The 15,451-nt window shown below is 56.7% G+C and overlaps 6 protein-coding genes across 6 annotated transcripts; 3 read left to right on the top strand and 3 right to left on the bottom strand.

The window, feature by feature from the left end:
* Positions 1-36: 36 nt before the first annotated feature.
* L226DRAFT_181840 (uncharacterized protein) lies at positions 37-4,481 on the bottom strand. The gene is made up of 4 exons (XM_067672709.1): positions 3,581-4,481; positions 3,448-3,526; positions 2,714-3,390; positions 37-2,641 (listed from the first exon to the last, which is right to left on the bottom strand). Exons 1-4 carry the CDS (start codon positions 4,430-4,432, stop codon positions 473-475), a joined length of 3,777 nt encoding a protein of 1,258 aa, XP_067540373.1. The 5' UTR covers positions 4,433-4,481; the 3' UTR covers positions 37-472.
* Positions 4,482-4,591: 110 nt separating this feature from the next.
* On the top strand, positions 4,592-6,800 carry L226DRAFT_478305 (gamma tubulin). Its single transcript, XM_067676787.1, has 10 exons — positions 4,592-4,711; positions 4,765-4,931; positions 4,994-5,176; positions 5,232-5,522; positions 5,585-5,740; positions 5,796-5,942; positions 6,000-6,161; positions 6,228-6,343; positions 6,403-6,466; positions 6,575-6,800. Exons 1-10 carry the CDS (start codon positions 4,663-4,665, stop codon positions 6,602-6,604), a joined length of 1,365 nt encoding a protein of 454 aa, XP_067540372.1. The 5' UTR covers positions 4,592-4,662; the 3' UTR covers positions 6,605-6,800.
* Positions 6,801-7,077: 277 nt separating this feature from the next.
* On the bottom strand, positions 7,078-7,793 carry L226DRAFT_519453 (ylMBF1; the record flags this gene model as incomplete). Its single annotated transcript, XM_067678583.1, has 5 exons — positions 7,078-7,284; positions 7,352-7,434; positions 7,504-7,573; positions 7,637-7,638; positions 7,709-7,793. The coding sequence occupies 5 exons, from the start codon at positions 7,791-7,793 to the stop codon at positions 7,078-7,080; spliced, it is 447 nt and encodes a 148-aa protein (XP_067540371.1).
* A 494-nt stretch (positions 7,794-8,287) lies between these two features.
* Positions 8,288-9,427, bottom strand: L226DRAFT_542643 (siroheme synthase; the record flags this gene model as incomplete). Its single annotated transcript, XM_067682139.1, has 2 exons — positions 8,288-9,114; positions 9,418-9,427. The coding sequence occupies 2 exons, from the start codon at positions 9,425-9,427 to the stop codon at positions 8,288-8,290; spliced, it is 837 nt and encodes a 278-aa protein (XP_067540370.1).
* A 412-nt stretch (positions 9,428-9,839) lies between these two features.
* Positions 9,840-10,842, top strand: L226DRAFT_519451 (tetraspanin; the record flags this gene model as incomplete). Its single annotated transcript, XM_067678582.1, has 6 exons — positions 9,840-9,984; positions 10,037-10,275; positions 10,339-10,508; positions 10,572-10,575; positions 10,647-10,709; positions 10,780-10,842. 6 exons carry the CDS (start codon positions 9,840-9,842, stop codon positions 10,840-10,842), a joined length of 684 nt encoding a protein of 227 aa, XP_067540369.1.
* Positions 10,843-13,289: 2,447 nt separating this feature from the next.
* On the top strand, positions 13,290-15,434 carry L226DRAFT_454964 (cytochrome P450; the record flags this gene model as incomplete). Its single annotated transcript, XM_067675213.1, has 11 exons — positions 13,290-13,515; positions 13,567-13,696; positions 13,754-13,942; positions 14,023-14,171; positions 14,228-14,281; positions 14,336-14,397; positions 14,453-14,587; positions 14,647-14,836; positions 14,897-14,978; positions 15,038-15,160; positions 15,215-15,434. The coding sequence occupies 11 exons, from the start codon at positions 13,290-13,292 to the stop codon at positions 15,432-15,434; spliced, it is 1,560 nt and encodes a 519-aa protein (XP_067540368.1).
* Positions 15,435-15,451: the final 17 nt, after the last annotated feature.

Genomic DNA, 15,451 nt, shown 5'->3' with positions numbered 1-15,451 from the left:
TCGACGAACGAGATAAAAACTGCCTAACGGGCAAGCTAGCTATCTAACCTGTACCTACCTAACTACCAACCTATGTGTGGATCAATGCAGATGTGATGCGATGCTACGTAGTGCTATGGATATTTGGCCTTCAGCCAAGTGACGATGTGCGGGACGATCCCCTGATGCGAGCAAATACGGTACGGTGAACAAACAACCCAAAGACGGGAAAGAGACGAGAGAGAATGAAATGAGGGAAACAGGTTATCAGAACGGCGGGAGGAAAACGATGGGTAACGCGCGATGGATGCGATGGTGAGAGTGGTGACGTTCAACTACGAACACAAAGAATGAGACAGGCGGATGACTACGTATGTGTATATGATGTATGTGTGTTGTGACAGTTCTTGCGATTGGAGGAGAGAGAGAAAAAGAGAGACAATAACATAGGAAGACAAGAAAGATGGTATGCATTTGAACGGAGTTGCCGAGACTACCGCCTTCCTCCCCTGCGGTTAGGAAGCTTCTTGATTTGCCGAGGACCGCCAGCTTGCACCTGAGGCGGAGGTGCGGCAGACCCAATAGTGAAGCCAACACCTCCCCCAGGCGTGGGCAATGACGGCGCTGCACCGAACGGCGAGGACGGTGCCTGGGACGTTGCGGGGCTCGATGCACCGAAGGTGAACCCGCCGGAGGAGCCCGGGGGTTGTGGAAGACCGGCGTTGCCAGTGGCCGGAGATGCAGGTTGGCTGCCAAACGCGAAAGGATTGGACGGCGCAGTGGCAGACGTAGGCGTGGCGTTGAATGCAAACGGTTGTCCAAACGTGGACGGACTGGCAGGCTGTGAATTGACAGCCGCGGACGGTTGACCAAACCCACTAGTAGTGTGACTAGGAGCACCGAAGCTAAAAGCAGGAGCTGTGCTCGTCGGGGTCTGGCCGAAGGGCGTAGACGCGCTGAAAGGTGTAGACGGGGACTGCGTGCTCTCAGCGGGCTTCTGGCCGAACGAGAAGGCCGACGTCGTGTTCTGACCAAAGCTAGCGAACGAACCTGCCGGCTTCGTCTCGACTTTCGGCTCAGTTTTGGCACCGAAAGCGAAGGAGGAAGCAGCTGGCTGACTTGGCTGACCGAAAGGTGAGGATGTGCTCGGTGCGCCGAACGAGAAGCCGTTTGTTGGCTTCGGTGGTTCGCCGTTCATATCCATGCCGGCGCCACGCACAGGGCTCTCCTCCATGCGCATCTCTTGTTCCTTATGCGGCGGCGTGATGGGCCGTGTAGGAGCGGCTGCGGCACCAAATGTGAACTGCTTGCTCACATCTGCACCATTGCTACCTGTGGAAGGTCCCCCAAACAGTGAGGTGGGCGCGCGCGCAGAAGGCGTCGCGGGTCCCCCGAAACTGAACGCCGGCTTGTTGTCGACAGGCGTACTCACTGCAGGCGTCGATGGCGCAGTCCCAAAGGAAAAGGGCGCCTTGGGAGTGGCAGGAGATGCAGCGGGTGCAGCGGAACCGAAGGAGAAGCCGCCGGTACCACCGGTAGAGTTAGACGGGAACAACGGCTTTGGTGTCTCGATGGGCGGAGCAGGAGTAGACGGTGAAGGCGTTGGCTGGCCAAAGGTGAAAGCTAGCTTCGGCGCTTCGGCACCTGCGCTGCTTTGACTGCCCCCGAAAGGCGACGGTGATGGTGCAGGAGCACCAAAGAGGGAAGGCTTTGCGGTCTCAGTCGTCCCAAAGAGCGGCTTGTTCTCAGGCGCCTTGGCGGGTTCGGCCTTGGGTTGACCAAACGTGAAAGGTGAAGCAGCAGGAACAGCCGCGGGCGTCGCCGCTGTAGGCGCTGTAGACGCAGCAGGGGCTCCAAAGCTGAACGGCAGCGTTGACGGAGCAGTAGAAGCCTCAGCAGGTTTCGCAGGTGCTCCAAATGAGAACGGAGCACTCGCGGGTGCAGACGGCTTGGTCTCCACTGGAGCAGACGCTGCTTCTTTCACCGGCGCCGCGGCGAAGAACGAGTTAGCGGGCTGAGCCGAACCACTGTCCTTCGACGGCGCGAATGAGAACGGAGAGGAGCTCGGCTCCTGGGCTGGAGGTGCAGGAGGAGTAGGGGCACCGAAAGAAAACGTAACTGCCGGCAGTGCTGGCTTCGCAGCTTCAGCACTCGGTGCGGGCTCCTTGGGAGCAGCGGCAGCGGCAGCGGCAACGGATGACGTGCTACTGAATGTGAACGACGACGGCGCAGCCTTGACCTCAGCCTTGGACGGCTCTTGAGCGGAAGGAATCGCCGGGGCAGGCGGAGTGATGGTGACACCTGTCTTCGCGAAAATCGAAGAGTTCGCGAAGAAATTGGGGATCGATGGAGCCGCCGCCGCCGGACCTGCTGGGGCCGAGGCAGCAGTCTCGACAATGGGCTTAGCAGCTGCAGGACTCGGGGGAATGAGCGAGATCGACGGCACAGGTGGGAACAACGAAGCCGTTGATGCAGGAGGAACCTCTGGCGTCTTCGACACAGTGGGTGCAGCCTGAGTTGGTGCCTTTGACGGCTGCCCAAAGAAGGATTGCGCGGGCACAGATGTCGCAGAAGGACCGGGTGCGGAAGGCTTGGCTATTGAGAACGGAAGAGCTGCGATGGGAGGCTCCTTGGCATTGCTAGAGTCATGCATGATGGGCGCCTTCTGCAAAAGGGCAAAGCCCAACAGTGAATCCAAAGTAAAATTTCCAGAATTCAATGAAAGACTACTTACATCCTGAGCGAAGCTGAAACCCTTCGGACTCTCGAACAGAGTGGGTAGCTTCTTGGGCTCATCAGCGGCGGCTTGCTCGTGGGCTTCGTCTAGCATCGCATCTTCGCCCTCATCATCATCAAACGCGGCGGAGAACTTGTTCTTGTTCTTAGAGATAGGACGCGCGATATGGTTGCGGGAGGTCCGCGTGCGTCCCACCCGTAAGGACGACTGCTCACGACCACCAACTGGACGAGCAGGAGGCGCGGGGACCGGGGGCGGAGACGAAATCCTGGTAATTTCCGGCACTTCATTAATAGATGCCGCGACCTCAACAGACTTCTCGGCGAGTTCGTCTTGGTCGGTCTCGATCGCACTGGCACGCTCCTTCTCCCGTTCTTCATCCTCTTCCAACTTGCGGCGGGCAAGCATCTTCTTCATGCCACCCCGTCCTGCGTACGGTTTCGCGGCTGCCGCAGCTTCCTCCTCTTTCTTCTTGCTCTTCTCAGACATCCCCAGACGGGGCTTGCGTTCACGATCACGGCCAGAGCGCATAAGTACAGGCGCATGCACCTTCTTCGGCTTGAACATATCTGGGATTGTCTGCGAGCCACGCAACCTGGAGGGAAGCAGTGGTGTCTTGTACACGTCGAGATCATGCAGCGCCTTCTCTGCGGCATTCGTGGGTATAACAAAAGCTGCACAGGTCCCAGTTAGCCCGTTGTACCATGTATCTGGAATATCAAAAGACATACGAGCAGGACCGTTGTCACTGACTGCCTCCGAACGAGCGCCGAGAAACAGACCGCTGTGCTGGCGCATGGGCGATCGGCTCTGCTGGAAGTGGTTACCATCCGATAAGACATTCGGCATACAAAGTGGACGTACAGTTCTGCCCTTAGTCTCTGCCAGAGAACCCAAGGTCGTGACGGGCTGCTCCGGATGATTCTGACTGATCATCTGGGGCGGAGGCTTCACGAAAACGGGTTTCGTGATGAGCGCAGCCAAGGGGGGTGGCTCCGATACATCCCGCTCCTTCTGACGGGGAGTCGGACCAAACGTTTGACCACTTGGCTGGGGCGTAAGAGACATCCTTGGACGGAGTTGGAATGGGGTGTGGCGGGAGGGCGACATCGTGACATCACGTCCAACGGAGCCAAATTGTCCTTCCTCCATAGACACATCGCGGGACAGCGATATAGCACGATATGAAGGGGGATCCATCGACTGAGTACGCTGTACCATCGATGATTGCATATAGGATGCCATGACGGCCGGAGAGGCCGTCCGACGGGCTGGATGGGTACCCGAGGTGGCGGGGATGTTGAGGGAAGGGACCAAAGACGTCGACCGACCGTGTCCAACCGGTGCCGTCTGTCGTTGGCGACCTCCAGCCTGTCTGGAGATAAGGTTTTCGGGGACATCGAGGTAGCCTTGAGTGGTGCGCGTCGGCTGCTGAGCGGGGGGAGAGGGCTGGGGGCTCTCTACCCTCTTGCGTTTCGCACTCGGCTGATCCTCGTGGTATGTGCCCTCCTCCTCCAGGACCGCATGAGTATTGCGACCCCGCTTTCCAGAAAGGTTCTCCTGGTCATCGTAGGCAGTCAACCAGGCGAGAGGCGCAGTGACTATGTTTTTGATGGTCCCGAAGATGGACCCGGTGCGGGTGAGTTGCGCCCTCGGGGCGCGTCGACGACCATGGAGAGTGCGAGGCGAGTCTCTGGAGCCGTAGGGCGGGGGCATCGAGCCAGATGGCGGATGCGGAACAAGAACGAGTTCCCCGCTCAGGACAAAACGCAGCAGGGCCACCCCGTCTCCGAGCCCGGCTCCGTCAGAGTCACGCCCTTCGGTCACGCATCACTCTCGTGACGTACGCGTCCAGACGCGTTGACGGTGGCTTGTTCTCTCGCGTAACTGCTTGTCCTTGTCTTCGCACCTTATTCACCGTCGATTATCGCTCGTCGTCGCAAACAATGCCGCGCGAGATTGTGACGGTCCAGCTGGGCCAGTGCGGCAACCAAAGTGCGGATTCCACCGTCCCCGGCCCTGCGCAACACGCTGACAGGCGTTCTAAGTGGGTTCCGTGTACTGGCAGAGGCTCTGCGCTGAGCACGGCATTAACAAGGAAGGCATTCTAGAGGACTGGGCTACTGAAGGCGGAGACAGGAAGGATGTGTTCTTCTACCAGGCAGACGATGAACACTACATTCCACGCGCCATCCTCGTCGATCTCGAACCCAGGGTATGTCCATTCTATAACCTTTACAATCTCATACATTGACCAGGCGACGTGTCGGTTGCAAGGTCATCAATGGCATTCTACAATCATCATACGCGAACCTGTACAACCCCGAGAATATCTTCGTCTCCAAAGACGGTGGAGGTGCAGGGAACAACTGGGCGCAGGGGTACTCTGCAGGAGAACGAATATACGAGGAGGTCATGGAGATGGTAGACAGAGAAGCAGAGGGCAGCGATTCACTAGAGGTGCGCTACTTTGTTTCGCAGTTGGATGGACTTGCTGATTGGTTCACACATACAGGGTTTCATGCTCATGCACTCAATAGCCGGCGGGACTGGGTCCGGGCTTGGATCCTTCCTGTTGGAACGACTCAATGACAAGTTTCCGAAGAAACTGATCCAAACCTACTCCGTTTTCCCGAATGCACAAGAGGGAGATGTCGTTGTGCAACCCTACAATGCGCTCCTTACCCTCAAGCGACTTACGAACCATGCAGACTCGGTCGTCGTCCTGGATAATGGTGCTCTTACGCGTATCTCCGCCGACAGGCTGCATGTCCAAACACCGAGCTTTGATCAGACCAACCAACTGGTGGATATAATTCTCAACACTCGAAATAGGGAAACGTCTGTCTAACAAGAGTATGAATCCAGGTCTCGACTGTGATGGCGGCAAGCACACAGACCCTACGATACCCCGGTTACATGAATAACGACCTGGTTGGAATCATCGCTTCACTCATCCCGACACCGAGGTGTCACTTCCTCATGACATCCTACACACCTTTCACAAGCGATCAAATCGACAAGGTGTGTCGACTCACCTGTCATTTTACCGTGTCGCCGAGGCTAATATTCGGTCCAGGCCAAGCCAATCCGACGCACGACAGTGCTCGACGTGATGCGCCGCCTCCTGCAGCCCAAGAACTGCATGGTCTCCACCTCCCCAAGCAAGACAGCATGCTACATCTCCATCCTGAACATAATTCAGGGGGATGTCGACCCAACAGACGTACGTCCTTGTCAAACTGTCTCTTTTAGCATGAGGCGCTGACGATTGCTCCAACAGGTGCACCAATCCCTGCTTCGTATCCGAGAGCGGCAGCTCGCCAACTTCATACCCTGGGGTCCAGCCTCGATCCAGGTCGCGCTCACCCGCCGATCGCCCTACGTACAGACAAACCACCGCGTGAGCGGCCTGATGCTTGCAAACCATACCAGCATCGCTTCCGTACGTGGTTTTTGCGCCCTTTGAGTTTTGAAACAGAAGCTAATGTGTGCTTCGTCCCGGTTGTAGCTCTTCAAACGGATGATCGACCAGTTCGACCGGCTGCGGAGGCGAAACGCCTTCGTCGAGCAGTACAAGAAGGAAAAGATCTTCCAGGATGGGCTCGAGGAGTTCGATGACGCACGGTCGGTACCCTCGTCATTCCCGAATCGATGTCCGACTACTGACACTGTGGTTCTGGAAGGGCGACGGCGGAAGAACTGCTCAAAGAGTACAAGGCGTGCGAAAGCCCGGACTACATTACTTATGTGAGTCCCTTTATTCCTACGTCCTGACCTTTGTCCTAGAGTGCACGCTATCCCATGGCTCGCAGCTTCTTGGTTGTTGCATTCGTCAGGCTGACTTTGTACTTCCAGGGCTCCGGAGATGCAGACCAAGTAGCATGATGGAGATACCAATGCTTCGTAGACTCCGAGTGCATGCACGCATGGGCGAGAGTTATCACTGTTGTTGTTGACCTAACCTCTTGTATTCTAGCACATTTGTAGTGCCATGCCCCGATGGTGCCATCGATTGTTGTTTCACGGGTGCGCAGGCCGTGCAGGTCTCGGGCCCTTCGTTCACCAACCACATCTTCTCCGCAATTACACGAAACGCGCGATCCTCAAACGCAGTGAAAAACAGAAATACCGTCATCACACAACAGCTTCACGACAGATGGCAGGACAGATAACAGATGTGTACAATTGCATGCGACGGACGATTAGGTAAATGCGACAAAAAGCTCTAGTAAAACAACGATGGACATGTCACGACATCAAAGCAGGGCACCCAGAGTCCGGGGGCACACGAGACTCAAAAGAGCACGTTACGAGTACAGCTGCAGTCCGTCGTAGGCGCACGAGCTGGAGGGGCCAACCTACGACTTCTTCGGCCCCTCCAGCTTCTTCCCAATGTCTGCACCGCGGAGCTTCACACCGAGGACGCGCTCGAGCTTCGCAAGAATCTGCGGGTTCGGGATCGCGCGCCCGGCCTCATAGTCCTGCAGCACGCTCGGCTTCTCGTTGATCTTCTGTGCGACGTCCTTTTGCGAGAGGTTCTTCTCCATACGTGCTGTCTGCATAGCCTGTTCGCACGATCGACGGGTGATAAATATGCGCAGAGAGAAGAGGAGATGTGGCGGGCGGGCGTACCTTGCCGACAGTGGGGCTAATCTTGGGTGGTGGTGCGACCTCGTTCTCGCGGTCGAGCTTCGCAATCTTCTGGTGGTCGGTCCCTGCATGATACGAAGGACGGGTGTCAACGAGTGTGCAACCGCGGAGCGGGCTGTGTCGGTGATGCGCACCTTGATGGGCTTTGTTAGCACCCCCAGTCACCTTCTTCTCCGTTCCGACGACGGCACCTGCCCTACGGGCCTACGCGTATCCCCATCAGTCAATATCCACTGCGCATTGCATCCTGGAGATGGATGGACATACAGCTGCAACGCAACAAGACGAGGTCGGTCAGCTACTGAAGCGTGTAGGAAGAACACGTATGTCGTGGCGTACCATTCAAATCAGAAGTGTTACGGGTGACTTTGGCAGCCTTGGCCTTCTGGCCGATGACAACCTTGCTGTCCCAGTCGGTGCTCATAATGTATAAGGTGGTAGAGTACGGGAGAAAGTCTAGACGGTGAGGGTAACAGCGAGGAGGCGGGGATGATGTGGGGAACATGCTCGATTGACATGCCGCTTTATATAGTGGGCGCTTGCGCTATGGGCGCTCCTGAGTCATGGATGTCCGCCCGGAGTGCGTAACAGCCTTGCTCCGCCTCCGTCTCGCACCGACGACAGATTTTACATATTGAGTGGACGCTCACTCATACGGATGCGCCGGCCTTAACATGACTAGGGATGACTGGACCGGGCGAGGACGCGCACACGAGACGGGTCTTGTAGAGAGGGACTGTTCGCGAAACGTCTAGAATGGTACTATGATACATTGGGGAATACGGCGTGTCGGTTGCCATTTTGCGAGAGCGAAAGCAGGATGTCTAGTGTCTATATCCAAGGGTCCCTGGCATTGCGCACGAGCAGCGCGCGTGTGTCGTTAATTTTGGAGAGTGTGGCAGCGGGCGCGCGACAATGTTAGTGACGTCGCGTTAGCAGGACGGCCGCTGTGCAGGCGATGCCGGCAACGAAACCCAGCGCGGTGGGGAGGAGGAGAGACGAAGCCCGCACCGAGTGGACACCCGCTGCCTTCTTGTTGTGCCCGCCGAGATCTTGAATGCGCGGCACAGTGTTCTTCTCCCAGCCTTCGTCCAACAGCCTCGCCATCATGTTGTCATCCAAGAGCGCGAGCTCGTCCATGTCCCAGGACGAGCAGACGTCCACCATCCACCGCATGCGTCTCTTGCCGACCTCGCCTCCGACGCCCGGGGCGCGCTCCTTGAGCTTGGACCTGAGCTCGCCGACCTTCTCGATGGCCTCGCCGGCATGCTCAGGAATGCAGCCCTCAATCTTCTTGCGGATGATGTTGGCAAGCTTCGGACTGCGACCATTGGTGGAGATCATGATCTGGAGGGGCCCGCTGCGGATTTGCGAACCGAAATAGAAGTCGCAGGAGGGAGGGATGTCGGCAACGTTGACGGGAATCTTGCGCTCGCGACAGAGTGCACATATTTGACGGGAGACCTCGACGTCGTCAATCGCTGTCAGGACCATGTCGACACCTTCAAGGTCCTGGGGGCCAGCAAAGACGCGATCATGATAGGTGATGCGGGCGCAGGTGTCGAGGAACTGCTTCGTGAGCGGGTGGAGGCCTGCGCGGGGGGCAATGAGGGTTATGCGCGCGTCGGCGACGAGGACAGACTCGATGCGGCCGGACGCGACGTCGCCGCCGCCGATGATGAGGACAGTCTTGTCTTTGAGCTGCCAGGCGAGGAGGAGAGAGCCTCCGGAGAGCGAGGGAGTGTCTGCTGCCATGTTTTCAAGTTTGAGTGATCAGACCGACACGCGCGAGAGGATGAGTGCGCGCAGTACCGGGGGACGCCGGTGCCGGTGGCCGGTGCCGACGATCGCTGTTGGTGACAGTGAATGGGCGCCTTTGAAGAATAAAGTGGCGAATAATGGGGAACGCAAGTCGCGTATGCTCAGAAATACTTTGTGGACAATAACAAGCAACGACGTGGCCAGGACGCAGCAAACACCGTGCGCAGCAAGGCAAACAGTGCGAAAGACGGGCAGAAGACATGGGCTGGACGGGGCTGGGCGAGGACAAGTGGCCATGGCGACGGCGTGCCGTGACCATCATTTATGCGCGGTTGTGGGAGAGGCTGCATCGCGTTGCCCCCGAGCGACAGCTGAGCTGATACCTGGCATATACGATTGCGAGCAGGTGCGCCTCCCCTCTTCCTCACCCCTTCGTTCCTCCCCCTTCGTTCTTCGGCTGACCGCCCCCCACAGGCGTTGAACGTCTCTTTCCTCTCTTTTCTTGGTGCTGCAGCCACCTCTGTCGCGTCCGCTCTCTCTGGAAGAAGAGTCCAAGGTCGCTTACATACCGAGTTGACTCGTATCTCGCTCGCTTCAGTCGTAGCATCCCAGTTCTGGTGCGTCTCTCTTCTGCAAACCCCTCTCAGCCTCGTCTCAAATCCTCTCCGAATGCCCCGCAAGTTTCTACGCTGTACAAATCTAGCCGAAGATGCCTTCCAAGCGGCTTATGAGCTTTTGGGGTTTCGTCGATGTCTGCCTTCTCGCAGCCGGCGTCATCCTCGTAGTCTTCTCAGAGCTGTTCCGCATGCCCAACCTCATGATCAACTTCACCCTCAGCAACAACTTCCTCCTGAGTGCGTCTATACTTCCTTTCCCGCATTCGCCCCATTTCTGACCCGGGTCCAGGCGGATTGATCACTGGAATCTTCTTCCTGATAACATTCGTGGTCTCCATCGGTGCCGTGGTGCAAAAGAACCACAACACCACCGGTCTGGTCATCCTGAACTGGCTTCTGGTCATTGACGCCATCGTTGTCCTCGTCGTCGGCACCACCATCTGGTTCTTCTCGCTGCAACAGCGAAACAACTATCTCAAGGTGTACAACTCTGTCTCGGCCCAGACGCGCATCCAGATCCAGGACAAGGTGCGTTATTTCTGCGTGTATGCGGACAATCCACCGTATAACGAGAATTGTTCGCCCAATTAGTTCTCGTGCTGCGGTTACTTCACCAACAACGACACGGTCGAAATCGGCGGATCCTTCTGCGCCAACCAGACGTTCGTTGACCAGCTCGTGAATGCCACTGACGCCAGCTTTGGCCGCTGCGTTGGCCCGATCACTGCTTCCACCGACTACACCTTGAACAATGTCTTCACGTAAGTCCCCGCCCTGCTTACCTCCCTTTAGCCGTGTGCTTACCCGCCATTGTTCTATTTTAGAACCGTGAGTAGCCCCTTCCTCCGTGCGGTGAGCGCTGCGCATGATATTGACCCGTTGATCGTCTCCGTCTCTAGATTTATGGCTTCATGGCGGTGGTGATCACGCTATTCCTGGCCACGATGTGTGTTATCAAGAGGGTGAGTCGTTGCTGTCCGCTATCTATGTCTTCTATGCGGTCACTGACCGGCGGGCTGTGCACCGCTATAGCGACAAGAGGAGGAGCGGTTCAAGAGGATCGATGCCAAGCGGGGCGGAAGGGGCTTCGTCTAAAGGCGTGTCGCCGACCACAGGCCGCGCACCAGGAGCTCACTCGAGTTCACATTTCCTTTGCTTTCATCTCGAGCTTCGTCTCGCCCGCCCGCCGTCGCTCGCAAGCGTGGGCTCACTTGGCTCTCACTTAATCGATTATTCTCTTCTTGGCCTGTTCTATAGCGTAGCTCCCCCTACCAGCGGACTTGCACCTCGTTAGTATTGTCAACCCTCGGTCCCTCTCGTCGTCGCTAGATCTTCTCTTTTGTTACTAGTAGTGTCCACAGACTTGCGAGTCGCTCGTGTACTTCTATCGCTCTCTACCGCCCCGCGGTCAGTGGGAGAATAAAGGGGATCAGGACTCAGTTTGCGGAGTGCGAGTGTGGTTGCCGGACTCTTGTGCCGATGACATTGTTCAGGCTTATGCGAGCTTGATAATAGCATAGTCCATGGAAAACAGCTGCAGAATTATGTAAGTTGTTGTGTGTCGTTGCTCAGTTGCAGGCACAAATCCCAAATCCCTGCCGACAAACTACAGGCCAACAGATCCAGAACATCCCTATCAACGGCTGCCCTCAGTGGTCATATTCGTCTGCGGTACTTCAGGTATGTGAGTGCATAACCTCGGCATTTTCCGGGGGAGTAGGGGTTTGCCTCGGTGACCTAGACCGGGCGTCTGTTGTACTGTCCCAGTTCCATCCGGCTCCTGCTTGACGTGCAACTATCTCAAGCGATCAATCGTGCTCTTTCTCCCAGCGAGCGGGGGCAACATCTCTACCACATATCGAAGAATTGTACGAGCTCACCCAATGCGGTATCATCAATGGACAGGCAAAACAGATCATCCCCGGGGTCTCGCCTGATGCAAGTAAGAAGATGCTGAACCACGTCGTGACCCATGGGGACGATGGGAGATGATGTGAGTGTGATGAGGGACCTCGCTTGAAGTCCGTGCACGCTGCCTCGGATACGTACCCGCGGCGCGGAGATGAGAACTGCGCGCACTCGGAATAGTGCAACGACGTCGCCACGATCCTCGTGGACTCACCGAGACTCCGGCGGCCTGCGTATGTGAACATGGGTACGTCAGGATTGCTGCAGAGTCGATATGAAGCTGACGAGCTGCATTAGCATGATAAAGGACGGACACTCGTCCGATGCCACCGTAGCGAGCGCGGGTGCTGTACCAGTACTGTTGTGGTAATGGTTTGATTCCAGCTTCTAGTTTGGATCACTGTGGGACCATGCAAGTTCAACCATGGTTAGCAGGGACACCGGAATCCGGAGGCTGCTGATTATCTTAGCGATTCCTCCTTTCCGGCGAGATGTCGATACCGTAGTGAGTCCCGACGTGACCTCCCCGGTCGGTCTATGCTAATGTTGGGATCGTCTCCGGCATCCGTACTAGCAGCACAATCAACATCCCGATGAATGCCCACTGGGAACATCGATGAGATGCTGTGATGGGCGTTCGTGTGTCCATTCAGGTACTAACGTAAGTCTAAGCCGGTGGACTGGTCTGTAATACTGACATCGGAATCCGCAGGGACGTCACGCTATACATCGGAGTCTTGGCTGCCTGCGTGAACTGTCTGGCCAGGACGAGGCCTAGATCATTCGTGGGCCTGTGGCCGTTTATTCACGTCTCCATCACCACACGACCAGGAGCGGAGGACATGCTTTCCTCATCTCTCTTGTGGATGAATTGGTATGCCGTTGAAGAGCCGAGGGGCTCGGAGTCGGTGTACCGACACATCGTCCACATGCGGTACCGTTCATCGATGTCGATGTTGAGGTCTCGCAGTGGTAGTGTCGTCATAGACTTATGCGGGGTTTCAAACGATAGGACGGACTTTTGTGCCGTGACCCAAGTAGACTGAGGCAGCAGCTCTTGGGCACGGATGATCGTCCCCTACGGGAAGTTCAGATCCCACAGGTACACCCTTAGCACCGCCGAATCCCTCTCACGAGCTCCGAAGTAGCGTAGAGCTATGCCGCTTCTGACGATCCAAGGCACTTGGACCCACAACGGACGAGAGGGTCCGTGTCCTCCGAGGCTTCCGATGGTGCGTTCATCGTTCTATCTCCTGTCATCGGCGAACTTCATATCCCCGTTTTTGCATAGACACACCCTACCGTCTTCTCTCGGCTATACAACGAATGTCCGAATTTGTGGGGCCGAGGGCATGTAGGGCACCGGAGCTAGAGAAGCGTGGTGTCAAGACCTCAGCTAGGCTGAACTCAAGCATATCATTACGCACTACGCGGCACCACTAGCTCAAGTGGAGCCACCAGCGCAGGTAGAGCGTTGCTCACGTTTACGAGATCTACAGGACGCTAGACGGACCATGGAGCCGCTGGGACCTAGCTTCTATCCTCGGTGCATTAGCCACTTTGGGTTTGCACGAGGCTCGTAGGTATAAATACCCCGGTGTGCAGAGAGGGGGGGACCCAACGAGGTGGACAACATGCCTTCCTTCGGCACCTCTGCATTCTCTGCCTTGACCACCTTCTCACCGTTCCTGGCGTTCAATGTCGCCCTCGTGCTCTTCATCGTCGGATGGCAGATCCGCAAGAGACGCAGGAACGCTCACCTACCGCCCAGCCCACCATCTGACCCTATCATTGGGCACTACCGCATCTTCCCCCGCACGTACCAGGCCGAGGTCTTCTTCCAATGGTCGAAGAAATATGGTGATTCCGTCGATCTTGACGTCGGCACCGTCGCTGACCAAGGACTCGCAGGGGACATCTTCTACCTTGAGATCCTCGGCCGGAAGATCGTCGTCGTCAACAATTATGAGATGGCGAACGAGCTGATGGACAAGCGTAGCGCCAACTACAGCGACAGACCGGTCTTCCCGCTCTTCATGAAGTAGGTCGTCGTCATGATGTTTGTACCGCCTATTCTCTGAGCTTCGACGCCTCGCAGCCTGGGATGGGGTGTCAGCGTGACGTTCCTCAAGTATGGTCCGCAATTCTTCAAGCAGCGCCGCATCTTGCAGCAGTACCTCGCCAAGCAGGAGGTCGCCCGTTTCCGCCCGATTCACACTGAAGAGGCTCGCAAGATGCTGAAGAACATGGTCGACCGGCCGAAGGATTTTGACTGGCTCGTCCGGAGGTGGGTATATATCGGCTCAAAATTCCTGTGACGTGGTGCGCGCGTTCTCCTGCTGACAAGTTGCTGCCATGGGATCGCAGGTTTGGCGCGGCGGTCATCATGAAGATTGCGTACGGTCATCAAATCGAATCCGATGACGATGAGTACATCAAGATGACTGAGAACGTCTCGCTGGCACATGTCGATGCTGGTGACCCGGGTACCGCGCCGGTTGACTTCTTCCCGAGCCGTACGTTGCTCCTAGCTTTACGTCTCGTTGACGTGGTTCATAATATGAGACGGCAGTGCAATACCTCCCGTGGTGGTTCCCAGGCTGCTGGTTCAACCGCGTAGTCCACAGTGAGTACAGAGTGTGTTCTTTCTGAAGGATATGGTCGGCTTACCCATGGTCAGACTGGAGCTGGGCGATCAAGAAATTCCATGACTATCCGTTCGAACAAGTCCAACGCCAGATGGTCAGTCCGACGCAGGTGTTTGTCAACGTATTACCTGATGATACCAAATCCGCAGACCGAAGGACATGCGCCTCCGTCATTTTTGCTGACCTACCTTGAAGAATTCTCCAAGCCCGACTACAAGGGCGAGCACAGCCTAGACGATCTCAAACATGCCACCGGAGCAATATACGCGGGTGGTGCCGAGACCGTAAGTCCAGCGTCGGCGCGACTCCGCATGCCTCGCCAGTACTGATCCGTGTATTTCAGACATACTCTACCATCAACACGTTCATCCTCGCTATGGTCCTCCACCCCCACGTGCTGAAGAAGGCACAGGAGGAGATCGACAGTGTCATAGGCACTAGACGGCTGCCCGACTTTGACGACCGCGAGAGTCTGCCGTACATCGAGGCCATTTTCCAGGAGGTGTTGAGGTGGAGGCCGGTGGTTCCCCTAGGTCAGTTGGTTAGTCTCTCCATCCCCGAGTAGGCTGCTGAAATACCCGACGGTTATCCAGGCATCCCACACAGCACAATGCAAGATGATACGTACAACGGCATGTTCATTCCGAAGGGGACAATGGTCTTCGCGAACGCCTGGTACGTGGTGTCAACTCCGCGAGGCATCAGCGGCCTGTCGCTAACAGCTTCGCGGACAGGGCCATGGCGATGGACAAGCGCCAGTACCACGATCCCGAGACTTTCAAACCTGAACGCTTCCTTTCCGGGCCTCATGGCGCGCCTGAGCAATTTCCTCACGCATCCTTTGGATTCGGTCGTCGGTATGTTTCCCCCTACGGCTGCCGTAAAAGTCACGAGCTTGACACGTTCCTTAGGGCGTGCCCCGGACGCTTCCTAGGCATGGGCAGTGTCTGGATGGCTATTGCCTCGCTGTCTGCGACAATGAACATCCGAAAGGCGATTGGTCCTGACGGTAAGGAGATCACGCCTAGCGGCGAATACACTTCCGGCCTTTCCAGCTTCCCGAAGCCCTTCCCTGCGGATATCCGCCCTCGCTCAGAGGAGGCACGCCGGCTCATCCTGAGCCAGTGCTGAATGGTGAAGCCCTCCTT

This window comes from Lentinus tigrinus, assembly GCF_003813185.1.
Source record: "Lentinus tigrinus ALCF2SS1-7 unplaced genomic scaffold L226scaffold_3, whole genome shotgun sequence".
NCBI classification, from domain to species: Eukaryota; Fungi; Basidiomycota; class Agaricomycetes; order Polyporales; family Polyporaceae; genus Lentinus; species Lentinus tigrinus.
The sequence above is the reverse complement of the archived record's forward strand: the minus strand, read 5'-3'. Positions and strand labels throughout refer to the sequence as shown.

Bases quoted from the DNA above. Each gene is read 5' to 3' on its own strand.
- L226DRAFT_181840 (XM_067672709.1), bottom strand. From the start codon at position 4,432: ATGCCCCCGCCCTACGGCTCCAGAGACTCGCCTCGCACTCTCCATGGT. The intron at 3,527-3,580 runs GTACGTCCACTT...CACTTCCAGCAG, and splicing joins CAGAGACTAAGGGCAGAACT to AGCCGATCGCCCATGCGCCA. The intron at 3,391-3,447 runs GTATGTCTTTTG...GGACCTGTGCAG, and splicing joins CAGTGACAACGGTCCTGCTC to CTTTTGTTATACCCACGAAT.
- L226DRAFT_478305 (XM_067676787.1), top strand. From the start codon at position 4,663: ATGCCGCGCGAGATTGTGACGGTCCAGCTGGGCCAGTGCGGCAACCAA. The intron at 5,741-5,795 runs GTGTGTCGACTC...TATTCGGTCCAG, and splicing joins CAAGCGATCAAATCGACAAG to GCCAAGCCAATCCGACGCAC. The intron at 6,344-6,402 runs GTCGGTACCCTC...TGGTTCTGGAAG, and splicing joins GAGGAGTTCGATGACGCACG to GGCGACGGCGGAAGAACTGC.